Source organism: Amblyomma americanum, chromosome 3 (assembly GCF_052857255.1).
Source record: "Amblyomma americanum isolate KBUSLIRL-KWMA chromosome 3, ASM5285725v1, whole genome shotgun sequence".
Classification (NCBI taxonomy): domain Eukaryota; kingdom Metazoa; phylum Arthropoda; class Arachnida; order Ixodida; family Ixodidae; genus Amblyomma; species Amblyomma americanum.
Window position 1 is genome coordinate 186,462,483 of NC_135499.1, and position 27,124 is coordinate 186,489,606.

Below are 27,124 nucleotides of genomic sequence, written 5' to 3' on the forward strand. Positions count from 1 at the left end.
GATCTGCCAGCAACTGACAGATGCCCTCCCTGTAGCGCTGCAGCGGACATTTGTGATGCGCGATACTTGTGGACGTGCCCAGCAACGGCTCCAGTTAGAAAAAGGCTCCTCAGGGCGGTGGGCCTGGAGTGGAAATGCGAATGTGATGATGTGGTTTGGACAATGGACAATCACTGCACCGGCAACCTCTGTGACTGCCTCAACGGAACTGGACTTCACTCCTTCTTGTAACTTAGTCTTCTGCATCCCATTCGCCCTGTCTCAACTTGTGCCTCATGGCACACATCTCAAATACAAAAAAGAAAAATACTTTGCTACCTTATTTTTCGATGTTCTGCCGGTTAGACAGACACATTGTAATTATCAGCTGGGGATGAGGTATTCGCTGATTTAATGACATTATTTCACGAAATGATAACGGGTAATAATAAGTTATATACCAACGACCTTGCTCTAACTGCGCTGATTAGCTAGCTGCGCTGATTGGTTGTGGTTAGCATGAGAAAATATGATAAAATTTTGATAAATATGATAAAGAAACGGAAGTAATACTGAATAGCCGTGTTCCGTCCGGTCACGCGGTACACGTCGACAAAGAAAAAGACTGACTTGCAGCCATGGGCAGTCACCCCTCGTGAGTATGTGCCTTGTTTACTGAGGTAAACAACAACAGCAGCAGCAGTTCAAACGTTTTTCTGTGCACTGGAGGCCATGAAGAACTTTCGACGCAGCGAGAACGAGGCAATATGTTCTCGTGATTTTTTCGACACCACCCGCAGGAGCCGCTACGCTCCGCAGACGGCCTCGTCGCTCGAGTTCAGCATCTCATCCGCTGTTGAGCTCATCTCACCCGCGAATGTCCCGTTCGAGTCCTATCAGTCTCGCCCGCTGTTGGTGTCTCTGGCCTCGCCGTTATCGGCCGCACCTTCAATGACGCCACTGACCATCGGGGACTCTGAAGCCGAGTCCACCAGCACGGCTCTTGCCAAGGAACTGCGTACCAAAGACCTCGACTGTATGCCTTTGTTGGTCTTGGTGTTGATATTGTGCTTGTTCATCACTCTCTCTATCTGGGTAACCGCGTTGATTCAGAATGAAGTGCACGACAGTCACATAGACGCCGTGGATGATGCAGACGTCGATATTCACTTTGCGAAGTTTGGTGACCTGAAGCCGCCAGTGGGCTTGAGCAACCAAGAGACCACGAAGAAGCCAGGGCTGAAAATAACGGCTAGAACTGCGAAGTGGACTTCCACCACGTTGGACGACGGTGACATCGCCACGATGACCCCGAGATATCGGAGGGTCGACGACGCAGAAGACGACCGTGAGCAGACTCCGGGTGCAGGCGGCAAGTACATCGACGAATCGGTCGAAGCGTGTACCTCGCAAACTGGAGATACAACCGTCATTCGTCCCCAGAGGCCCGCGTACAGTAGAAGGCGCCTTCCGCACAAGAAACCAGACCGTCGATTGCCTCGGCGTGGTCAGGCCAAGCGGCTCCATCGACGCCGTCACGTAAGAACAACTCATCTTCCTCTCCCGTGTAATTCACCCAGAGCTGTGTATAGTGAGGCGCACTCACATATCTTACACTGTACATAGTGCTCGGCACACAGCATGACTTTGCTTTTTAAAGCGAGAACTTTACTAGCCTCCTCGAGCCAAGATCATCGGCGTGGTACATTTGACCTTCAAGTTGAGGAGTGGAGGTGTGTCGGCCACGTGACGTACCACGTGACTCGTCGCAGCAGCAGCCGCGTGCCGCCGCCGCCTCGCCAGATGTGGCCACGTGACTAACCACGTGACTCGCCGTTCCCTTGAAAGGGATGAAGCAGGTCAGCCGGGACCGTCTACCCCGTCCGGGCGGCCTTGTAGACGACGGGCTCAGTCTGTTCATCCGGCTGACGTTGCCAGTCATGCTAAGTACTTAGCTAGAGGTATGGAAGCTAAACGTGCCACGCTAGCGGCAGAGACTGACGAAGAACGGGAGCGTCGACTGGCTCAATAGCGGTTGAAGGATGGCGAAAGGCGGCAGTGAACAGCTTTGGAGGCAGCCGCGGCTGCTTCTGCTTCCGCCACGACTTCGGCGACCGACGGAGAGGTTCAGTCTAACCTGGCTTAGCAACACAACATAACCATGCATAACAAACCTTTCGCTTGCATAACCGGGATCAGCCGAGCTAAGCCGCGGTCATTTTTTTTCGCATTCTCAGTCTTATACTTAAAGTATACACGAAATATTTCAAGGCATGGAACATTGCAACGTATTCGAACACTGTGACACAAGGTTCTGCGTTGATTTTGCACGCCTGTTACCATACCTGATGCTCGAATAATTCCCATTACGGCAGCTCCACGGCTCGCAGGGTTATGAGCAAATTTTTTTTGCGTTAGAATTAATAGCTATAAATATGTAAAAGATAAATATTATATATTATAAATAAGATAAACATTAGTGCGAAAGCACTCATACGCTCATCAACACTGACCAAGAACCTTGTCATCTTGGATCTTGTGCCGCTGCCTAGCAACAGCGACGCTACGTTAGGTTAGAAAACAAATGAAATCAATGTTCATGACTGCGAGTCGAACACGCGGCGGCGCGAACAAATCAGCTTCGCAGGCTACTGCGCCGGAGCATAAGGCTGTAACCGCAGCCGAACGTGCCTCGTGTTAAACAGCAACCCACCATCGCGCTGTGCATTGCAGACCATCTCCTTCGTCCACTAATACTGCCCGTGCTTTCTGACTATAATTGGTTTTCCCAAGTTAAAACCCTGACACCTTTTCAATAGGCGTGCGATCGCGTAATGGGGACATCTGGCTTCGCTTAACGAAAGACTTTAGCCGTGATTCTGGCGAAGGCCTGTCATGTTTCATGGGTGGGAAAATGCGGAAATCATCTACGCAAGCATGCGAAAAGCTCAGCAAAGATAATTACATGATTCTAAAGCATTACTAATTGTTCTGAGGGCACTAAGCCTGTTACCATAGCACCTAATGAAGTGGTAAAGGCGCCACAAAGCGTACTTTCTTACATGCGAGCATAGATGAACACATTCCGTACAAATTCGGACGCTCTACTGCACTCAGTCAGCATGATATTGATTTTTTTTTTCTTGCAGGTTCAGCAGCAATCGGTTCCACTCAGCGATTATGCCGAAAAATGAGCTCGTGCCGGTCCGGTTACAGTGCGCACTGCCTACACTAAAGCGCACGACGCTTCCAAGCTGAATACTTGTGAATAAACGCAATTCAGAAATAAGAGCTAGCATTATGCACTGACTGGATTTGCCACTTCAGCGAAACGTTTCTGCTCTACTCAACATTTCTTAGATCTAATTGTTCTTAATTGTGTGATGTCTACCGTCGAGCGTATGGTGCCTACACGTGGGCACGAACGCTGCTCACATTTAAACCACTAACTTAAAGTATAGTCCGGACGTCGGCTGTTTAAAGCCCTAGCTAAGGCTGCCATTTTGGGCGATAAGAAACTCGCAACTTGATTCACTGTAAATCCCGCTTTATCTCGTCACGCAATGGCCATCCTACGTACTGCGGAGCTGGTTGACGCCGTTCGGTCGCAAACACGAAATCAACGTATTTACGGAGTAAATTTGTCAGGCGACAGTTTCTTGTTGTCACAGCTTGACGCCCACACAAAAAACATGATTTTTTGTGGCGCAAGGACAGCTTTGGCTGCAGAGCGCCATGGCACGAGGTGTTTATCGTCTAGTCAGGTGGGATCAGGTACCCATTTCCCAATCATTTCACCCCGATAATCCGAGAATTAGGCCAGGGGGAAGCTTGTACCAAGTGTATCACCGGTATAGGCATCCAGTGGCATTGGGCATGGTACTCCACACCTGCCGCATGCGACGCGGATACAAAAAAAAAGGAAGCAGTTGCCATAATTGTTCGAAATCTCTTCTTACACCGCTCTTTGTTCTGTACATAGCTTTTTTAGACCCAGTCAGAAGGTACCAAACAAATATTTATTGCTCTTTTGTCGATATTTCATGACTGTGTAAGTGATCCAAAGAAGACTTGGCTAGTACGTGTATTTGACTGCACGAAAACACGAAACAGCTTATTCATCGGTGTTAGGATTTTGAGGGAGAGGATACTGATTTTTCCAATACTCAGATGTCAGCGATAAAAAGGCACCGAAGAAATATGTTTTTTTTCTTCTTCAAAATGTTTTTGCAGAGAAGGAACGATGGAGGCAGGCTGAGGTAGAGGGAGATAAAAGACTTGTCGCTCTCCCTATTTCTCAGTCTCCACATCTGACATAGCTTCAGCTTGCTGAACTCTGGAAATAATACAGACTGTGCGCTCGCTCGTGGACGCTTGAGACGTCGGTTTAGAGGAGATCCCGAGGGACGCCAGCCAGCCCTCATGCGTATAGGACGTACAGTTTTTGCCAAAAGTAACCAGGCTGCATGGTTTGTTTCTCGTTCGTAAAGTAGAGCACTCACAACTTCCCTACACAAGCCAAAGAGGTTTTTGAAGATGGAAGAAGCGTTCTCCTTACCACATAGATATTTAGAGCTTGAAGGCTGGCATAAGAGCTTCAATATACGAATGAGAACGTGCAGCCTGGCTACTTTTGACAAAGGCTGTACATCAGGTCACACCTATAGTCAGAGGCAAGGTTTGTTGAAGGACGTCCGGAAGTTTAGGCTGTGTGAATCAGCGCGCCTACGCTGGTGAAAAACATTTGCTCAAGGCTATTTAAAGGAGAGAGTAGGGACTGGCCTTGAGGGCCGGCCCCTTACAAATTCTAGGAGAGATCCCTAGTCCGCGACCCCTGTGGATTCCGCAACAGCTCGGGCCCTAACGACGAGGGCTCTTTGGCTCTCTAACGCAGGGAAGCCGAGCAGGGCAGCCTCCCAGCTCTCTCGGGTAGGTGAGGGGAGGAGGTGGGGATCCTCAAGAGGGCGTACTCACCCTCACGTCATGAGGATTTCCCTCGGTGAGGTGAGGGAGGATCGGTTCATGAAAATTCGTGAGGACGAGGGTGAGGTACAGAAGACATGAAGAGGTGAGGGCGAGGGAGGGCAAGATGCACAGTCGTAGGGCGAGGCTTGAGGCGGCCCGAACCGTAATCCGGGCAAACGTTTCTTGTCTGTGCAGCCTGTTATGGATACCCGTTTTGGAGCACTATAGTTCTTAGGTCGAACGTTCCCGGTGAAGACGTAGTTTTTGCAGTCGTGAGGTACGCGAGGCAAATGCGAAAGGCGGGGAGTGGGAGTCGCACGCCTTCTCCGTATAATACAAAAGGATGCAAGCACGAACAGCCACAGCTAGTCTTCGAGGGAAAAGAAAAACGCAAGAAACGGCGAAGAAGCGGGAACGAACCGTGGGTACACTTGGTGAGCGAAGGCTTAAGGATTCAGCAATAACCCAGTGAGCGGACTGTGCGGCATTGAGTAACAATAAAAGAATAATAAAGTAACTAATGCAAAGAAAAATAATACGGGACTACAACAATGCAAATTTTCAGGCGATTAATAATGAAGCATCTTCTTTTATTGTTGTAATGTTAAACTAACCAGCTACAGTCACCCAGCTCACTAATCAATACATTCCTCAACGCACTGTTACTGTCACTCAGACGACCCCTGGTACAATAGTCGCATTAAGCGTTTATCTAACAAAAATAAACGCGTCTACCGCATCGCAAAAACTCTCGCCAACTACTGAGTAATGGGCTTCGTATGCGGTGGCGTCCAACACGTGTGCAGGCGCTCAAAGACTAAAAAGCACTTCCTTCCACGTGTACTGCCCTCTATCTAAACCACCAATCTGAAAAAATTCTGGCGTATTATTAATCCTTCCATGCACGAAGATAGCATCGCCTTATCTGACCCTTCAGGCGACCCCATTCATTCCGATATTTCCGCCACTTTGCAGCCATATCTGATGCACTATCGGCGTCAAATTAAATGCGAACAGATCGCATGGCCAGTTGAAGGTCCAGTTTGCGCCGTCTGCCTGCCGCCATCAGCGATAGGCAAGCTCATCCGGTTTGCGATAGTTTTGCTTCTGTTTTCTTAGACGTTCGTTTTCATTCTCTGCCACTGAAGCACCGCATACACACTTTCCACCGATCGCACCCTGCGCAGCGCGGCTTCGCTGGCGGCAGTGGCTGCAGCATGCGTGGATGAAGCGAGCGCTCAATGCTGCGTGGCCCGCAGCGCTTTGATTTTGCCTCTATCATCTCCCTGTTATTGATTGATTGATTGATTCAATTTTATTTCTCAACATTCATACAAGGCATGCTTGTGAAAACATCTGGATCCCTAGCTAAAAGCTAGTTGGGATCCATGCAATTCAGTTTAAAAGAAAATTGCAGGCATAACTAAAATTAATTACATACATATAAAAGCTCATGAAATTAGAAATACATAAATGGGTACATAGCGCAACAATATTCAGAGCACCAAGCCTCTTTTACAAACGCATACAAACACACAATTATTAGCGTCTGGTTGCGATGCGAGCAGTGAAAGACTGATCGGGTTGCGGTCGCTGACCAGCGTGGCCTTTGCTGAATAATAATAATTAATAATTGGTTTTTGGTGGAAAGGAAACGGCGCAGTATCTGTCTCATATATCGTTGGACACCTGAACCGCGCCGTAAGGGAAGGGATAAAGGAGGGAGTGAAAGAAGAGAGGAACAAATAGGTCCGTAGTGGAGGGCTCCGGAATAATTTCGACCACCTGGAGATCTTTAACGTGCACTGACATCGCACAGCACACGGGCGCCTTAGCTGAATCACTTGTTTCTAGAATTGAGCAGAAATTTATCACCGTACCGCCACCAGAAATGTGACGCTGCAAAGAGAGAACACGAACGTCAAAGAAAAGATAAATAGCAAAAACCGGAAGAGTGCGCCTATTTCTGATGGCGGCAGGCAGACGGTGTAAAATGCACCTTTGGACACGCGCTGCGCTGTTCGCATTTCACTTGACACTGATAGTACATAAGCTAACGCACCACTTGAACTATGTTTCCATGCTGGCTATAACTGTTGCCACTCCTGGTGTCAATAAGCTTATTGATGGACTAAGTGTTCATTCCACCTCGGGTTATGACTATTAACCCAAAGCTCTTAAAAAGCACTTCAGCTTATTGTTCCATAATACTAACCAAACTTTTCCAGTAAACACATGACAATCAGTGCTACCTACTGAGTGGAATATCGGAAAAGCGGCTCCAGTCTGCAAATCCGATAGCATCCCCTAGTAATTATCGTCCCGTATTCCTTACCAGTAGTTGCTGAAAATGCTCGAACATATATTCATCAACTTGTTAATTCCTTGGATTGAACTTACTTTTTACGTAAGCGCAACATGGTTCTCGAAAATCTTACCATTGTAAAACACGGGTAATATCGTTTACACATACATTGCATCGCATTTTAGACTTATGACTAGCTGACCGTATATTTTAGTTTTTTCAAGATCTTTAGACAAGGTGTGTCGCAAAATTTTAGTTCACAAACTAAAAAAACTGAATATTGGCTGTACGTTGTTGAAACGGACTGAATGTTTTCTACTTAATCACTCAATTTGTTTTCGCTAACGGTTATAACTCTAGTTTTACAGAGGTGTCTTCCGGAGTTCCATATAGTTCAGTTCTTGGACCTCTATTGTTTCTAATTTACATTAGTCATCTTCCCTCTCTTGTGAACTCATATTCACGTATTTGCTGACGATTGTGTCATTTTGAGAGAAATAACCAACTCGAACGACATTATATTACTTCAGTAAGACCTCACCATAACGGGAACTGGTGCAAAGAAGAGTTAATGAAGCCAAATATTAACAAATGCAAAGTCATGCGTGTATCTAGAAAAAATTGCGCCCCTCCTCACTACTACATCGATAAGGTTTCGTTGGAATCAGACTCGTGATATAAATACCTCGACGTTCGCATTACTTCTAACATAACTGGTCTCTTCACACCGAGAAAATGCTAATCACAAAGCGCACCTTAGAGTGTATCTGACGAGCGTGATGTAGTATAGTAATTTTGTATCGGACGGTGATTATAGATAGCGCCTTTTAAGGAACAGTAGTCATTTTATGGGGTTAGATGTGATGCTATGTATATGGGAGCCCCACCTGAAGTCATCGGTCAGCATCACACCAAGATATCTATATTCGTGGACTGCGGTCAGTAGGGTGGTATTGATATTATATTAGAAATTTGAACGTTTTCTTTTCCCCGTTATTTGTAGCAGAGCTGATTTTTTTTACGTTAAGTAAAATTTGCCAGTCAGTACACCATTTTGACACGGTCTGCAAGAAGGCATTCAGTGTTAAATGGTCTTCAAAAGAGTGAATTTGACAATATAATACATATTCATCAGCAAAAAGCCTAATGTCTACACCGATTCAGGAAACCAGATCATTAAAGAAGATTATAAATAGCACAGGAGGCCAGAACAGGCCAATAGGGAGCACCGGAAGTGACGGGTTCTGGAGCACAAACCTCAGTGTTAATAGCTACGAACTGTGATCGGTTAGTCAAGAAGTCTTTTATCTAGCTGACAATTACATTATTACCTAATGTGTACCTTAATTAGTTTGTGAGTAAGTTTTTTGTGCTATACCCGGTCAAAAGCTTTTGAAAAACCTAAAAATATGAGGTCGACTTCTTCCTGGTTATCTATGCAGAAAAATATGTGATGTATTAGTTCAAGTAGCGGACTGACTTTTGAGAGTCCTTTTCGAAATCTGTGCTGGAAGAGTGGCAAAATATGCTTGCGTTCAAGGAACGTTGTTATGTGCTTGAGGATTATATGTTCGAGAAGTTCACAGTCTGTACGAGTTAGCGAGATGCAACGGAAGCTGGAAGCCTCAGTTTTACTGCTTGACTTGTGTACGGGAATTAAGAGCGCGAGTCAAATGAAAGTGACCCCCCCCCCCCCCCCCCCCCGCGCAATAATGGTTCGGTCCATAATCTGCGTGGCATGCGCGTAGCACGCGGGCATCTCTCATTTACGAAAGTGACTCGCAGGTGTGAGGATAAATCTTCTTTGATGCTCTCACACACTGGGTTGAACACGGTTGCGCGACATAATGGACGATTCAAAACTTGAACGGCGTGGTGTCGCAAGGTTTTTGACAGCTCAAGGTGTCTCACGACAAGTAATTAATCGCCGTATGGCTGCAGTGTACGGTGAACAATGCTTTTCAATGGCCACTGTGAAGCGCTGGAGCAAACGAACCAAAGAAGGACGTGAAAGTGTCAAAGATGATCCAAGACCGAGCCAAAACCACCATGCAATCACCCCCAACACAACTGCAAAGGTTGATGAGCTGATTAGACAAGAACGAAAGATAAGCATCGATGAATTGAGAGAGCGTGTGAACATCGGTCACGGTTCGGTTAGCACCATAATTCATGACCATCTCGGTTATCGGTTGCGACTTCCACGTTTTCGGGCAATTGAAAAAACAACACAAGTGAACCAGATTCGTGTGGGACGATGACGGGGAAGAGTCAGTTACAGACGTTTTGAAACAGCAACCCAAAGTGTTTTTTTATGAGACGAGAATCATGAGACTCGTTAGTCAGTGAGACAAATGTCTAAATGATCATTGAGACTACTTTTAAATAAACTACCCCGTTTGTGAAATATTCGTACTGGCTCACTTTAATTTGACTCGCCCTTGTAATTTACCTGCTTTCCATTGGTTAGGTAGGATGCTTCACGTGCTGTTTACCGTTCATGTAACCAACTGAAATTTTTTCTCTCCTTTTTCTTTCTATTTACCACTCCCCCTCTGTAATGTCATTGGCCCTGAGGGCTAATGTAAATAAATAAAGAAAAGTGCGCGTTGATGAGATGTGTACCGACGCGTGGCAATTATTGCAACGACGTGATAATAAATTTGGTCATGTCTGCTTGAACCAACGGGCTTAGAATGGAAGCGCATCATTGGATGGCTCTCTCCAGTTCGACCCATCGCGGCGCTGATGGAGCGTATCGCGTTGTGATTGTGTTGGCGCCACGGCGGTGCCGCCGCTGGTTATGCAACACTTAACGCCATTCGGTCTCTTAAATGGGAGTTGAGTGTGCTGGGACTACAAAGCTCGCGTCAGTGTTATTGGAAGCAGCTCTTGTTCGAAGAAATTCGCAGTAACAAATAGTGCGGCAAAATGATGCAACGATGCTGTCGTTCTTCATTAATGATGTTCCGGCTTGTTTGCTGACCAAGCGACACGTTGCGACGGGCGGAGAAGACAACACCTTCAATTGCACCAGTTTATTTACTGTTATGTTACAAAGTGCATTTTAAAGGAAAAAATACAGCGCGAACATAGACGACGGACGAAGAAGAGGTGCACAACCCAAGCGCTGTCTCGCAACTAAAATTTTATTCAGGAGGAAAACACATATATAAAAGCGTCCGAAAAAACGGCATAGTCAGCAACCACAAGAGGCAATCAACACTTGGAACCAACTCAAAACAAAAAAACAGACCAGATAGCGCAGGGCGCCCTTTTTTTCTTCTATGACCCATGGCAAATCAGGTGTTGCACAGGAACCGTATCTCCGCATCAGATAGTGTGATAGAGGGTGACTGATGCACGTGTTAATCTTCTTCTTTATAAAAAACGCTTCCATGATCTCCCTAGTACGTTGTCGCGGTGCCGGTACAGTACCTCGGTTTTCTGAAATATTGCCTTACAGTTGTCTTTATCTTCGCACTGAGCGCAATGTTTAGAAACATCTGACGATGCGTTTTCGTGCTCTTTTAGTCGGATATTTAAGTAGCGCCCGGTTTGCCCGATATACACCTTTGGCAAGTGAAAGGAATCTGGTAGACCACCGAACGCGCACAATCCACAAATATTGATCTGTGCCGCACCGAACACCTCTGTGCCGCACCGTAGACCTCTGAAATTGCCAATTAGTTTTTCGCATGTTCGTGATATCACAGAGAGCGGGAAGACTGCCGCGGTCAGTCGTTGTACTTGCAAGGAAACACCGTCTGCGACGGAGCACGAACCACGAACAGAGGTGAAAGAACGGGAGCCAAAAAGAAAGCAGTGGCCGTTCTCTACGTGCATAGATTGACGCACAATCTGAGGAATGTTGCTCGTCGTTTTAATGTCGACGTGGTCTGTACAGCACCCCAAAAGCTTCAACACCTATGTCCGATGACTGGGACTGATGTCTAAGAATGGAAGAAAAAAATGCACCCCTTTAGGTGTTCGGTGCGGCACAGATCAATATTTGTGGATTGTGCGCGTTCGGTGGTCTACCAGATTCCTTTCACTTGCCAAAGGTGTATATCGGGCAAACCGGGCGCTACTTAAATATCCGACTAAAAGAGCACGAAAACGCATCGTCAGATGTTTCTAAACATTGCGCTCAGTGCGAAGATAAAGACAACTGTAAGGCAATATTTCAGAAAACCGAGGTACTGTACCGGCACCGCGACAACGTACTAGGGAGATCATGGAAGCGTTTTTTATAAAGAAGAAGATTAACACGTGCATCAGTCACCCTCTATCACACTATCTGATGCGGAGATACGGTTCCTGTGCAACACCTGATTTGCCATGGGTCATAGAAGAAAAAAAGGGCGCCCTGCGCTATCTGGTCTGTTTTTTTGTTTTGAGTTGGTTCCAAGTGTTGATTGCCTCTTGTGGTTGCTGACTATGCCGTTTTTTCGGACGCTTTTATATATGTGTTTTCCTCCTGAATAAAATTTTAGTTGCGAGACAGCGCTTGGGTTGTGCACCTCTTCTTCGTCCGTCGTCTATGTTCGCGCTGTATTTTTTCCTTTAAAATGTACGTAACCCAACTAGCCCAACTTTCCATCATGTTACAAAGTGGTTGGCAGGTACGCCCAGTAAAAGCTACAGCTCAAACTCTCAAGCAGGCAGGAGTCCACACCAAGCGGGACCCCCATCAGCCTCCGACTGTTCGAGAGAATAACACACAAACTGCAAGTTTAACACTTCAGAATCAGACCAGAATCCGCCACCAAGCGAAGAATCTGCCTCCCGCTTTCAAACAGGCCGGAATCAGCATCTAGTGGGACCTCTGTCAGCCTCTGAGTCATGACCGGATCGGACCGTCTCGTTCGGTCACTGCAACGCAATTTACTTATTTTATTCATTGAGAACACCCTATTTTATTCACTGAGGCATTACTGTAAGAGGTTAAGTACATGGGGGCACACATTGGCAAAAGTGCGCCTAATGCACATGAGTACTCATGTGCACTTAACAACCACTAACACAAAAATCAAATTATTCTCTTTTGGTTAAAGGATTATTTACACCCGCGAAAACAGCAGGTTATTCTGATCGGGGTGTCATCAGCTCCAATGCACGTGCTATGAACAGCTCACACACAGTAGTATAGGCTAAATATGATAATTAAAAAAAACACTAAGAAAACCTCAATGAATAAGGCTCTCAATAAAATTTTCAATATCAGGCGCATCAATTACTTCGCTCGGGACCTGGTTCCAGTCATTAATCGTGTTAGGAAAAAAAAACAAATATTTGAACACGTTAACACGGCACTGATAAGGTCTAATTTTGTTAGCGTTATCTCGCCAATAGAGGAGACGTAATGCGGCGCCTTTATGTACGCTGTTTTGACAATGCCTGCTTTGTTCCTGTCTATATTGTGAGGGAATTTTAATCTTAGTTTTTTGCTGCATGGCGACAGTGTTTTCCAACCCAATCCTTCACATATGCCCTGCAAAGCAGACATATTGGCAAGGCATTTCACTGAACGATACATGACAGTCGTCAGCATATAGTTTAACGTTGGATTTCAAATAGTTAATATAAACCAGGAATAAAAGCGGCCCAAGTGCAGAGCCTAGAGGCCCTCCCGATAGCACGTGCATTGGAGCTGGCGTCACCCCGTTCAGAACGACCTGCTGTTTGCGCGGGTGTAAATAATCCTTTCACCAGCCGAGAATATTTTAAGGAATGCCTAAGGATGATAATTTTAAGCAAAGCAGATTGCGCGGAACGACATCAAATGCTTTCTGAAAATCTATGAAAGGTGTATGTATTTGTTCACCTCGGTCCAAAATTGGCTGCAATGACATGCGCAAATTCTGTTAGTTACGTTACGCACGAGAAACCGGAACGAAAACCATGCTGAACTGAGGTCAGAAAGTTATTTTCTTGAAAATGCTTCATCAGAGTAGAGGAGATGTTCTATCGTCAGACAACAGACGGACGTTAAATATACTGGTTTGTAATTGTCTACGGGTTTACGATCGCCCTCTTTAAATATCGGCATCACGTTGGCTGTCTTCCAGTATTCGGACAGTTTTTGTATTTCTAGGGATTTGTTGGATGATAATAATACTAACAAAGAAGCTACCAGAGTCACACAGCTTTCAAAATGTGATTTGCCATATATCTTTCTCGGGCGCGCGCATTCCGCCCATTTCGCGCCAATTTCTCACTTCTACCTAATCACTGGTCTTCCCGCTCCCTCCCGAAGAAATTAAACGTTACAAAAACAAGGCATAATCCCAATACTCACGCGCCACTTCCACCAACCGGAGTCAAGATACAGAAATCTCCGCATGTGCTTAGCGCCTTGGGTCCGCCAGTGCCCGAGCACCGTGACCCAAGCCAATCAGTGCAAAAGTTATTCGACGCGATGCGAAGACTCGCACGTATTCACAGCATGTGGTCTCCAGTAGCCCTCTCCAAGTGCTTCGATTCCAAAGGCAGTGAGGGCATTGGCCGGAAGAGTGTGACCGCGCGGCCAGAAAGGCGATAAAATGCGACGCATTGAAACCGCGCCTTTATTTGGTATTAAAATTGGCATGCTTTTTTTTCATTTTCAAATCTGTGTTCTGAATATCTCAATCTAAAACTGGAGCTATTACATGCTAAGTCCAAAATAGAATGCCATTAGGAATTCACCAAGAACTTTGGCTTCCAATCTAGTCAATGCGATGGCAATACTTTATTAGTATTTCATCGGTTATTAGACGAGGATGATCAGTCGATGAGGCAGGCGGTGCTAGAGGAGGGATTGAAAATCCCCTCATCGCAGCACGCGACTTTCGGTGGACCGTACGGCGCAATCTCTTCCTGTATTCATGACGCATCGTAAGTTTTCAAAAGTGCGTCCCCCGGCCTGTGTTGCCACAGCGGTCGGAAAAGTAGAAGCAAATTTTGGCGTCAAAAATCAGAACAAATCAGTAGTTTCCGCACATGTTTCGGTCACTTGTTTAAATAGGTTTTGCCTTTGCTTTATGATTACGGTACGATACAGCGATAAAAGAGAAGTCCCACTGTCGTAATAACAAATGCCAACGGGGCAGCGACATCGTGACCCGCCAGCCGTCGGCAACCGCCGCCACCACCAAACAAAAATATATACACGCTTAATCTGGTCAGACATAAGTTCCAGTTAGTAATTGAAAGTTAGTAACTAAGTTACAAATTAACTGAAAGTTAAGTGGAACTTTTTAAAAAGTCTCACTTACATAAGTGGAACCGACGTTCCAGACAGAAAACTAAGGAAATATGTGGAGCAATGTTCTATTTAAATGGCGAAGGTTTTAAGTGAAACACAAAGCTCCACATACATGCATCTGGGAAACATGTTCCACATACAGACATCTCGCGAGTACAGACCTTTTTGATGGCTTCACTGCTCGACTTTCCTGCGCGACTGGACGCCCAACCCCTCTGGTTGTTCAGCGTCCTCACGTTGAGTGTTTTGGACACTGTGGACACTTACCCGAAGGTATGTTCACGCATCATTGGCCTAGATAAAAATAACCCTATGCACGAAGCGTACAGTTTTGTGAATTACATTGCTTGGCCTTACATATTCGGAGCAATCTCAGTGGCCAAAGATGATGCTATTTTATGACACGTTGCGGTAGAGTTTAGATGACCATACATCTCCTCGCATTTGCATACAGTGTTATCTGTGATTTACGTTGGTAGGAAATGCACTTGTGCTGAATTTCATCCTCGGTTGCTGAAAAACTAACGAAAACCTCAAGAGAGAAGAACTACACGGATTAGATGAATCATCATATGGAATAAATTAGCACTCTATTGTTTAGCGGTCTCATGAAGTATTTAGATCACGAAAAAAAATAAGGTAAAATTGAAAAAATCCATGCTTTGAATCTTTTATTCTGCAGAGACCTGTCTAAAAACGTGACTGCATCTACCAAAGTCATCCACCTTAAGTTCGGTTAATGGTCGTTGCAAAAATAGGCCGACAGAAGGCTGCCAAGTGCCGCGCTCGGAAACTATTACCCTGAAAAGGCAATCTGTTTGATGCGTCTTAGCGGAGATGAAAACCGCCAACCTTAGCCGATCACAATTCTTCACAGATCCAGCCACTTAAGTTGCATGATCCTTTTCTAGTTCGTAGTGCACGTGAGGTCAGAGATTTGCTCGGAAGTAATGCTCTACAGAGAGCAAGCGCCTTTTCAACAGACCTTAAGGACATGTATTGTTCCTTGCCGCACGCCAACCTCTGTGGCGTCGTCAGGGAATGCATTAAAGAACAAGGAGCCATTCCTTTCCACAATGCATGCGGCGTCAACACTGAGAGCTTTCTGGAGTTGTCCTTTTACTTGCGCTCTACCTTCGTTGAGTTTGAGGGCGAGTTGTACGTTCAGCGAAGAGGTGTTTGTATTGGATCCTGCATTGTGCCCATGCTGAGTGACCTTATGTTAGCAAGAGCTTACATAAAACTGGAGCAGGCACTTCAAGACAGCAACGTTGTGCGGGTTATTGCCATGTTTATGACTCTATGATAGTGTTCAAGGTGTCAAGCGTTGGCTTCTTACAGGACGTCGAGGCCCTGTACTCCCTGTTTTCAGGCACTTTGGAACGGTTTGAGGTACAGTGCCAGTCGGGAGTGGTGTACGAAATTCCACTGTCATGCAGAAAAGCCCATGTCGGGCAATCTGACAGGTGCGTCAAAGATCAGTTAAGGGAGTGTGGAAAAAAATTAGAGAACAACCAACGACGACGTGAGATTGTTTAAGAATTGCAGGTCTTGCAAGGGATTTTCGCCGCGTTTAGATAGTGCAAGTATTTTAGGCACAAGCAAAGATAAAACTGCACGTGAACTACTGGATGCTTACCATATAAAGAAAAGAGGAGATTACGGCCTAAGCGATACTTCACTTCACTTCACTTGTACAGAGCAGAATACGACATTTTCTCTGCCACAGGATAAGATGTATCATACGGTGTGAAATGTTCTATGTTGTCCTTGGCACGTCTCCATCTTTCCTTCTGTATTCATTGAGCGCATGCGCGGCGGAACCTTTATATTTCCGATGCACTGGCGAAATAAAATCAGTTGTGAGTGCAGCGAATGTCCGTGTCATGAGTGTTTTCCTTTAATTGTGTTCGTCTTTTTTCGCCCTGCAGTTATGTCGAAGCTGAGAAACCAACTTGCCCGAAAGCTCGTCTTCCTAAGTGACAAAGGAAAACACACAGGTTAGCTCAGGTCTCGACCTCTAGCTCGCCGCCTACCATGGTGGTCTGCCAAAATCTGCAGAAGAATATAATTACGGCTGCCTACCTTAGAAAGTTTTCCTACTTGGACAATTGGCGTCCATGAACCGGGTGAGTTCCGAAGACAACCACTTTGGAAAAGCTTCGGATCGGTCCCTTCTCGGAAGACCGCATGCATTGGCACTTGTTGGCCGCTATGTTGGCCAAGTGCGTCTTTGACAGGCTTGCGACCTGGGCAGCGGCCACAGTCCGAGGCGAACTGCGCGACGACGGCGCTGATGATATGCAGAACGCAAGCTCCACTCCGAACTTGGAAAAGTTTGGACAGCTATGGCCATCGCTGAGCGTGAACCGACTTGAGGCAACCCAGAGAGAGACCGCCGGATCATGTCGGCTGTAACAAGGCCATCGCCACTAAACAAACTCTCTTCACTAGAGTTGACTGCGAGGCTTGTTGGTTGTCAGACATTATGAAAAGATTTTAGCGCCATAACTACACACAATAAAGAAGACAACATGAGCGCTTACTCACAGCTGTTTATATGAGGTGAAAGCGATTGACATACATACCCTACCAGAAACTAAAACATTGCAGCAATTGCAGTAACTAGAAAAAAAAAACATCAAATTTCTTGTACGAAATCAATGGTACTTCACTGGCCTTCGTCAGTGAACTCAAATATTAGCAGTTACATTAACTAACGATCTTAGATGGGGCAAACACATCGACAACATCACTTCAACTGGATTACGAAAGATGTTTTTTTCTTAAAAGGTGTCTCCGTCTTGCGCCAACAGAAACTAAAGTTTTGGCTTATAAAACCGTTTGTTAGACCTGTACCAGAATATGCTAACACTGCTTGGTTTCCTAATTTTGTAGCCAATATTTCAGGACTTGAAAGAATTCAACGTAAAGCAGTGAGGTTTATTCACAACATATACAAAAAAAAGGACTCACCAACACAACTGGCTGTATTCTCCGGGCTCAAGACACTATCAATAAGGGCAAAGCGCGCGCGACTAAAATTCCTTTATCAGCTTCTTAATCACACTTTTAAATCGATTCTTCAAAGTACATTTCATTCTCACAAAAACGTGGATTAAGAAACCAGCACGCGTATACGCTAACCGAATATCCTTATCAAAGTGGCACTTTCAAAGATTCTTTCTTCCCGCTAGTAACAAGAGAATGGAACCGTCTAGACGCATCCATAACTAACGCTGATTCATTTTCAAATCTTTGCATTGAACTAGAACCCCCGTTTAAAAACTAGAGTAGTGGTTAGAAAGTTTTTTCTTTATTTTTGTCTATTTCAAGGAGTACACGATGTTTGTGCCTGTGTACAATGTTCTTGAACTAGCTTTTTTTTTCTTTCAGTTGCTTGTGCAAATCTGTCAACTTCTTTTAAGTTTTCGTGTGCTATGAATTGTCTAGTTTATAGTCGTCTTTTGCACAACCGCTTTTAGAAATGTTTTTTTTTCTGTGATACACGTAATGCCCACCTGCTAAGGTCTCAACCAGAGACTGGCAGTATTCCAAATAAATAATAAACGTACCCTCGTACAAAGAAGAAATTCCTTTCACGCCTACTACGATACGACTTTTTGCTTTCATTTTATTGTGGGTTTGAACGCGTGCGCATGCGCACAGGTTTTGAGTGGGTATGTTGATCGCATTCACCTCATTTAACTGTTGTGGATAAGAGCCTGTGTGGTCTTCTTTCTTGTGTGTAGTCTTGGCGTTAAAATACATTTACAATGAAGCTCTCTTCATTCGCATTCGGCCATCATCGTGGGGAACCATAACGTATTCTCGCTGGGGTGGTCGAAGCAAAAAAAAAAAGGCACTGAGGTCGAATACATGGGAGAAACGGTCGACCGCTGGTCTTCTGAATGTGTCGATACGACCGCGGCGCCCACAAGTAGGCGTGTTGGTGGTATGCCTCTGCTAGCATCGGTGGGTCGAAATAAGCGCGCCCATCATAGTCGTAGCGTAAGTAAAATATAAAGCGTGTCTTTCTCGTAGCTCTACCTGCAAATTTAATGAAAGCGAGTGTTGCTTCTGGTTATATCTGCTGTCTCACAGCCAGGGTAAAGTTGAAATATTTCGCAGTAACCTCGCCAGTGGACTGAACACCACGTACAAATGGAGTCCGAGTTCAGGTTCTTCAGCTGTATTCTATAGAAACCACTGATAGCTACTGTTCAGCAATGGTTAAAAACACAGCTCATTTCGTTGGCGAAACGAGCATATAGCGCGAAATACAGACATAAAATACGCACTACAACATCTCTACCCCTTCACTTACGATGAATTTGTATGAACATTTATTTGTCGAAATGGTCAAATGCGCACACTTTGCCAAAATGAGGCGCCAGTGCGTATTTTTACCTGCTTTCTTACTCAGGAGTGAGCGCCAGTGCACTGTCGACGTCATCGATCTGCTTTGTGAGCGCATGTCGTTGCGTCTGCAATACGAAGCAGAGGCAAATGTGTATTACACTTAAGGTCTAAGGGCAGCAAGCACATTTGTTTTTAGTGAATACCAAGCCCTATGTTCAAGCGTCACTCTCTAGCAGCGAAGGAAATGACTGAAGCGATTTCCGTCGAGTCAACGTACACATTTTTTCGTGCACACTTCACAAAACGATCTAGAAGAGCCAGACTTTCTCAGAGCGAATGACTAGCTTGGTATCTTTATCACTTACGTGGACTCGAGCACGCCGATGTGACTTCGTCGAATGCCTAAACGGTGTCCTGGACCGCCGTTTATGCGTCCCACGCCGGTGAGCAAGCTTAGCAAACGGTCTTGTCGAGGCCGTGTACTCATCTTCAGAGGTCCAGGAAGTCACTGAGCCGTCACTGTTGCCGTCAGTAGTGTCTATTGTCCACTCACGAACGTCGTCTAAGTTCTTGTAGTATGCGGTGGTCTTACTGCGCCTGCTTCGGGAACTGCTTCTGGAACTCTGCCGGCCTCCAACCTCGAAGTTCGGCTGACGACCCCCTGCATTCCCCTGGTCGCTGAGGCTCTCTCGCTCTGATGGGCCTGCGATGTACTCGAGGGGCAGCCGAGCTTCTGCTTCTTTTTCAGCGGCCTCTGTGTGCATGCCTTGCAGGCCACCCCCGGTGTTCATTGCCGCAACAAAAACCATGGCCCATATTATGGCACAGACAGCAGCCGAAGCAAACACTAAGGTCAGGGTGTGTCCAGTCTTGCCTCGGTGCGCATTGAGAAGAGAGGCGGTTGAAATCGTCGTTCGTGGCTCCTGTCCGGAGTGGCCCGAGGCCCATGGTGCAGGCGGAAGAGGGGGCGATGGCGGTCTGCGACCGACCGCTGGAGGGGCACCTGCGTTCTCGATGAAAGCCATTTCTAATGTAGACGGCACGCCGTGTCTCGCCAGCGTGCTAGGCTTTCTTGTACCGGCATGCAGGGGCTCGGAGGGAAGCATTTTGTTCAGGGGAATTTTGTCGTATGAGCATAGAATCCGCGAAGTTATCCGAGAAGCCGCGTTCTTTGGAGCTAAGTAACCAGACCGTCTTTTCAGTGCTTTCCTTCGATGGCTTTTGCTGTTTTTCTTCCCTTAGTTAGTATACAAGGCAAAAGAACGAGCTTCCTTTCTGTCGTCTTCTGCTCGTGCTCTAGCGAGTGGTCTAAGTGCGAGATATAATAGGTGCACATGATAAAGGCCAGGACAGCATATCAAGGTTGACCAGAATGTTGTCTTCATTTTTTTTTAATTTCTCAGTAAGTTAGTTCTCGGGTTTGAGGTAATCTTTGCTGTTTGAAAAGCATCAATTGCATTGGAGGTTTTGGCGACGACGACGTAATGGAAGAAGAAGCACGCAGGCGCCACCTAAGCAATCATAATCCTGCGTTTTTCTGCTTCCTGTCATTTTGTTTTCTTATTCCCAAAGAATTCTGCAATCTATTCTTTCTTACTCGCTATTTTACTTTTTTCTGTCATTCTTGACATGCACGACTAAATCCTCCTCTTCATTTAAACACATTGCTCATTTTCTTTGGCTTCCATCACCAAACCTTTGTCCATCTTTCCTGGTATAAGTATCTGCCGGGTCGGAAAAAGCCAAAAATAATAATAATTGTTTGACGTTAGAACAAACCAAAACTTATCTTCAGGAAAGCTGCGATCGATTTTTGTATTCTCATCCGCAGTATGAATCTTCGTGCACACAGTAGCAGTATTATGAAAGCAATATAGAACTCAGGAAAATAATTTATGGGGTTTAACAGGTTTAACGTCTCAAAGTGGCTCAGGCTGTGAGGATCGCCATGGTGAAGGACTCCGGAAATTTCGACCACATGGGGTTCTTTAACGTGCAGTGACATCATACAGTACTCGGGCCACTAGAATTTCGCCTCCGTGGCTGAGTGGTTACGGCGCTCGGCTGCTGGCCCGAAAGACGCGGGTTCGATCCCGGCCGCGGCGGTCCAATTTCGATGGAGGCGAAATTCTAGAGGCCCGTGTACTGTGCGATGTCAGTGCACGTAAAATAACCCCAGGTGGTCGAAATTTCCAGAGCCCTTCACTAAGGCGTCTCTCATAGCCTGAGTTGCTTTGGGACGTTAAACCTCCATAAACGATAAACGAAACGAAGAATTTCGCCTCCATCAGAACTCGACCGCCGCGGCCGAGACCGAACCCGCGTATTTAGGGTCAGCAGCTGAGCGCGAATCAAGTAGGTACCATAACTCGTATCAACCGAGTAAAATAGCTTCTAGCGGCACTCTTGCTGGGGTAGAGAGTCCTTTATTGTGTCCGCCCTGCCGGCCGGGAATAGACAACGGAAAGCAGCCATGTCTTGTCCGAAAAGGCAGAAGAATTGCCCACCACTCGATTTCAAACCGGCGGGCGAATAACTCACTTGTGGATCTATAACGGCCCGCGTGCATCCGTAAATGTTAACTCCAGTTTTCATATTGAGGAAAAAAAGTTGGATGACGCTTAAGCTTCGCCCCTGAGAGTAGAATGTGACAGCGCAATCGGGTCCATTTCGCGAGCCGCTATCGTCCCGCTAATCGGTAGCCGCTCTGGGCCCGCAGCCGCTAATCTGGCCGCGGCTATCGGCTGTCGCTTTTGGCCGCGGGCCCTAACCGGCCCGCCTCTGCAGACGAACGGGATCGCAGCGCCCCACGGCTGACTCCGCGACAGATGGACACTTTCCGCCAGACGGACGAGACCTAATGTCACAGTAATATCGTATCACCACTCGGCACACTCGGCAGACTCGCAGAGGGTTTATACTCTCTCTTTTTTTCTCAATTAGTGATGCCCGAATGACACCTTAAACACTGATACATCACACATACACACTCACCAACCGTTCAAGTACAATGGACCATTTAATAAACCGAATTAATCTGATTTAATTACGTAATCACTAATTAGCACACTCACATCTAACTGTACACGCACCAGTAAATGTCCTTAAGGCAACACAGCGAGCCAAAGACCTTAACGCATTCTCCAGGTGCGCCTCTACATCGCATACGCCGACGAGCGCACGTGGCCTATGGGTAGTGTGTCCATATCGCAATCCAAGGGTCGTGGGTTCCAAGCCTACCTAATTCCCCGTAGTTTACTTTTCACCATATTTACTTTACTTTGCATATACAGACACCCTTAAAACGTTTGCGACCAGGGCAAGCACGCTAGCACCGGTTTATCTCCTTCACCGTGCCTGTTCCGCGCGTTGACGGAGCAGCATATACATATGGTTTGGTTTTGCTTATGGGGGTTTAACGTCCCAAAGCGACTCAGGCTATGAAGGACGCCGTAGAGGAGGGCTCCGGAAATTTCAACCACCTGGGGTTCTTTAACGTGCACTGCATCGCACAGTGCATGGGCCTCTAGAATTTCGCCTCCATCGAAATTCGACCGCTGCGGCCGGGATCGAACCCGCGTCTTTCGGGCCAGCAGCCGAGCGCCATAACAACTCAGCCACCGCCACATCACGAACCAGTCGATTAAGCTTAAGCTGGCTCTGGCCATCGCCTGCACCCAACACTCTTCTGATTGAACCTGACCATCCCACCCGTCAAGGTAACAGCGCGAACCGGGAGACTAGCCCGCACCTGACTCTAGTTAGAACGAAACACGCGTGCACGTCGGCCAACCATCGAAGAGAATTCGGGAAGCGATAATTTCATTATTAAGACGGCGACGCAAGTGACAGTTGGCCGCGTCTGACCATAAACTGCGCCTCGCGGACTGGGACGCCTTCCGACAACAAAGATTAGCTCTGAAAGACAGCGAACGACTCTCCCTGGCTGAATGCGTGGGACAGCTGCAGGCGGACATGAAGAAGGTCACCTCTGTAGTGAAGGCCACAGAAAAGCCCCTGATATCGACCCACACATCCTCCACCTGTGGAGGGCCCGAAGAAGGCTTGCCCGAAGGTGGCAGAGGTAACGACACAATCGCAAGCTGCGCGCGCACAGCACTCCGCGGAGGACCTGACGAGCTCAAACTGGCAGAGACTGTACGTCAGGCTGCAGGGAACAATCGGTACGGCCTAACGTGGTCGCTGGTCCGCGACCTCCTCGATCCGTCCAGGACCAAACATCATCGCCAGCCTGACTACACCCACTGCAGAGCAAAGGCCTCTCCCATGACTCTCCAATTAACCCGCTCCTTTGCAGGCTGCGCCCACCCTTTGCCTGCGAACTTCTGAATCTTATCCGCCCACCTAACCTTCTAAAGGCCCCTGCTACGCTTGCCTTCTCTTGTAATCTACTCCGTTACCCTTAAGTACCAGCGGTCATCTTGCCTTCGCATTACATGCATGCCCTGCCCAAGCCCATTTCTTCCTCTTGATTTCGACCAGGATGACATTAACCCGCGTTTGGTCCCGCTTCCGGTCTCTTAACGTTAAACCTATCATTTTTCTTTCCATGGCTCGTTGCATTGTCCTTAAACTTAAGCTGAACCTTTTTCGTTAGCCTCCATGTTTCTGCCCCGTAGGTGAGTACCGGCAAGACACAGCTGTTGTACACTTTTATATTTTTATATTGAGGGATATTGGTAAACTGCTATTCATGATCTGAGAGAACCTGCCATACGCGCTTCACCCCATTTTTATACGCCTAGGATGTGTCCATCGAGTTGGGACTTAACGTGAAGGTCTTCTGCGCACGGTGTAGGACGCTGAACGGACCATCGTAGGCCGTCGTGAGGGGTGGACGGATGTGGTCACGACAGATGAAGGCATGGGTTCCGGAGGCCAGGTCCTGGCTGACTAACACGGACTGAGGGTGGCGAGCGGCAGGGATGACAGGTGTAATGTGTTGAAATGTGTTGCGCAGGTCTCGGATGTAGGCGGAAGCGTCATGGATTAAGGGAGGAGAAGAAGGTGAGAATTTCCCAAGGAGACGCAGGGGAACACCGTAGGCTATTTCAGCAGAAGAGCTGCCGAGGTCAGCCTTCAGTGCCGAGCGAATGCCCAATAGGAAGAGGGGAAGGTGGTCGGACCATCGTTTCCTTGGCTAATAAGTGATAAGGGCCGCCTTCAGTTGTCGATGCAGACGTCCCACCATGCCACTGGCCGAAGGATGGTAGGCGGTCGTTTGGATGTGGCGAACGCACACAATATTGGCAAGAGCAGTAAACAGGGCTATTTGAAACTGGCGGCCGCGGTCGGTGGTGACGACAGACGGGCAGCCGAAACGAGAGACCCAGCCGGCCATGAAGGCAGAAGCAACGGTCTCGGCTGTAGTGTCAGCAGTGGGCAACGCCTCGGGCCAGCGGGTGAAACGGTCCACACGGGTGAGCAGATAAGAGGCCCCACGTGATAACGGAGTGGTCCAACAATGTCTATGTGAACGTGGGAAAACCGTGCGTCAGGCGGCCGAAAAGGAGAGGCAGGCGTGATGGTATGTCGGTGAGCTTTGACGTGCTGGCAGTGAAGGCAGGTTCGTGCCCACTGGCGGACGTCGGCATTGATGCTTGGCCAAAGGAAACGAGATGTGATCAGCGTCTGAGTAGCACGAATACCAGGGTGGCTCAGGCGGTGCAGTTTTTCAAAAATGGTGCGACGGAAAGCCAGAGGTACGTAGGGGCGCGAGACGCCAGTGGATGTCTCGCACGTAATGAACTGGGAGAAAAACGGCAGTGGACATTCGGTGAATGACAGGGACGTGGACGAGGAGCGAAGACGTTGCAGCTCTGGATCATTGCGCTGTGCAGCCGCTAGCTCCTCCATGTCCACTGGTGACTCGGACGCTATGGCACTAACACGGGAAAGCGCATCAGCAGCAGCATCCTCCGGGCCATGGACGTGACACAGATCCACTGTAAACTCGGAGATAAAACACACTTGGCGGATCTCGCGTGCAGTGTAGGTGCTGTGGTTCCTTTGGAAGGCAAACGTCAAGGGCTTGTGGTCCGTGATGACGCGAACGTCCCAGCCCTCCAGGAAGTGGCGAAAGTGCTTGATGGCGAGGTACACAGCGAGCAATTCTCGACCGACGGTGCTGTATTTAGTCTCAGGTGTCTTCAGCTTTTGGGAGAAAAAACCGAGGGGCTGCCAACTAGAGACGTACGAATCATCCATTTTATACTCAGCAGTAGTATCATCAGGCTTCCTTGTTACACATGGTTGAGAAAAAGCTAGAATGCTTGCATGCGCAGATTTCTCTTTTAGGTCTTATCTGAAACACATGTCAAACACCATAGAAGCAGCTGTAGAGCTGCCCCTCTGGAGAAACGCTGAGCTGTATCGACTTACACTTCGCGAGGTAACATGGTTCAGAACGCGCATCCGCGCGGTCCTCAATATTTAATACAAGCCCTTTGCAGCACCTTTCCGATAAATATACGCCGTTCTTATCAGATAAAACAAGCCCTCGCCCTGGCACACTGCTTGTGTGCCGACTTTTCTCGTCCCGGAATTTCAAATATGGCAGAAGCTTACCGGCAGTGCAAGCAGGATCATTTCAATTTGTGGTGGTTTACAACCTCAACATAGACATCAGTGGCGTATGGTATCGCAACTTGAGCCCACCAATCGATACCCACTTCAAGCAACGACGATTGGGCATCGATATATGCAGCTCGCCTCGCCGACTCGAATAAACTGGTACACGGTGGGTCGTTAACAGCGGCCGCAGCGCGTGCCGGAGAGGTGTAGTGAAGACGCCGTTCAACGAAGCTTCGCTATATGAAGTAGTTTCTTCCAGTAGTTGCTCAATAATCAGGCGGCTTAGACATCCATGAGTGAAAATTCCAATCTTAAGTTTCGACATAACTGCAGCGCGAAAAGGTCGAACACAATGGAAGGAAAACACGACACGGACAATCGCTGCACACACAACCGATTTTATTTCGCCTATGCATGGGGAAATATATAGGTTCCACCGCGCATGCGCTCACAAAATACAGAAGAAAAGAAGGATACTTGCCAGCGACAACATAGAACAACTTCACACCGTATGAAACATTTTATCTTGTGGCAGAGAAAAGGTCGTATTCTTTTCTGTACATGGGAAGTACCCCTTACCTAGTAATCTCAACTTTTCTTTATATGGTAAGCTTCCAGTAGTTCACGTGCAGTTTGATCTTTGCTTGTGCCTGGAACCCTTGCGCTATCAAACGCGGCGAACATTCCTTGCAAGACCTGCAATGCTTAACCAAGCTGACATCGTCGTTGTTCTCTAAATTTTTTTCCATGTTCCCTTAATCGATCGTTGACGCATCTGCCATATTGGCCGACGTAGGCTTTACCGCACGACAGTGGAATCTCGTACACCACTCCTCAATGGCACTGTATGTACATAGGGCTTAGCATGCTTTTTTCCCGCATTCAACACGGAGATAAGAGGACATAGTTGGCCAAGCTTTACCGGAGCCGAAAAAAACGAGCGGCACCCCAAGCCTGTTTGCAACTTTCCTGTTTAAACTTGCCTGTTTAAACTTTGTGCAGGTAAGGGACAACTTCCGGTCGCAAGGTGCGCTCACCTTCCCTCGTCTTCATGGTCGGAGCGCTATTCTTTACCTTCTTGAGGAGGTTCTCAGCAGTCATGATCGAGTGAGTCCGAAATTCTTGCCAATTGGCTGTCAAAGCTGGTCTGCATTTCATGCTCGCACGATTTATCTAGTGCAGACTTGAGGTACAAGTTCACTATGCTTCTTTTAATTATTTTGGGATGTGCTGAGTCAAAAGGCAAAAGTTGTTTTTGTAAACGTGGGGCGCAGCCCCAACACACATGGTCCGCACCAAACTTCATGCGAATATCTAAAAACTGAAGATTGTTCTGGTTTGGTACTTCGCTAGTGAATGTCAGTCCCTTTCAGTGCTGTTTGAAAGCGTTTAAAATTCTACCAACAATAGCGCAGTAGTGTAAAGCGCTCTGCTTGTCCAACAAGGTCAAAAAGTCATCAACGTATCGGTATACGTTTGTGACCTCGTCCGGGTTTCAAACAGGCTAAAATCTGGTCAATACTGGCTAAAAAAATATTGCTTAAAATGGTTGCAACGCAATACCTAATGCATATTCATTTGGTTTAATTTAATTCTTATATTTAATTTCAGATTTATTTTAATTTAGATTTAACTTTTAGACTTAATTTTTTAACCCTTTTAGAATTTTA

At 46.9% G+C, this 27,124-nt stretch overlaps 2 protein-coding genes across 2 annotated transcripts; one reads left to right on the forward strand and one right to left on the reverse strand.

The window, feature by feature from the left end:
• The first annotated feature begins 608 nt into the window (after positions 1–608).
• On the forward strand, positions 609–3,186 carry LOC144123533 (uncharacterized). Its single transcript, XM_077656351.1, has 2 exons — positions 609–1,518; positions 3,129–3,186. Exons 1-2 carry the CDS (start codon positions 712–714, stop codon positions 3,171–3,173), a joined length of 852 nt encoding a protein of 283 aa, XP_077512477.1. The 5' UTR covers positions 609–711; the 3' UTR covers positions 3,174–3,186.
• A 15,634-nt stretch (positions 3,187–18,820) lies between these two features.
• On the reverse strand, positions 18,821–20,132 carry LOC144123534 (uncharacterized). Its single transcript, XM_077656352.1, has 2 exons — positions 19,226–20,132; positions 18,821–18,985 (listed from the first exon to the last, which is right to left on the reverse strand). The coding sequence occupies exons 1-2, from the start codon at positions 19,964–19,966 to the stop codon at positions 18,917–18,919; spliced, it is 810 nt and encodes a 269-aa protein (XP_077512478.1). The 5' UTR covers positions 19,967–20,132; the 3' UTR covers positions 18,821–18,916.
• Between the last annotated feature and the right edge of the window lie 6,992 nt (positions 20,133–27,124).

Coding starts and splice junctions, on each gene's coding strand:
- LOC144123533 (XM_077656351.1), top strand. CDS start 712: ATGAAGAACTTTCGACGCAGCGAGAACGAGGCAATATGTTCTCGTGAT. Junction 1,519..3,128: donor GGCTCCATCGACGCCGTCAC/GTAAGAACAACT, acceptor TTTTTCTTGCAG/GTTCAGCAGCAATCGGTTCC.
- LOC144123534 (XM_077656352.1), bottom strand. CDS start 19,966: ATGCTTCCCTCCGAGCCCCTGCATGCCGGTACAAGAAAGCCTAGCACG. Junction 18,986..19,225: donor ATCGGCGTGCTCGAGTCCAC/GTAAGTGATAAA, acceptor TTCGTATTGCAG/ACGCAACGACATGCGCTCAC.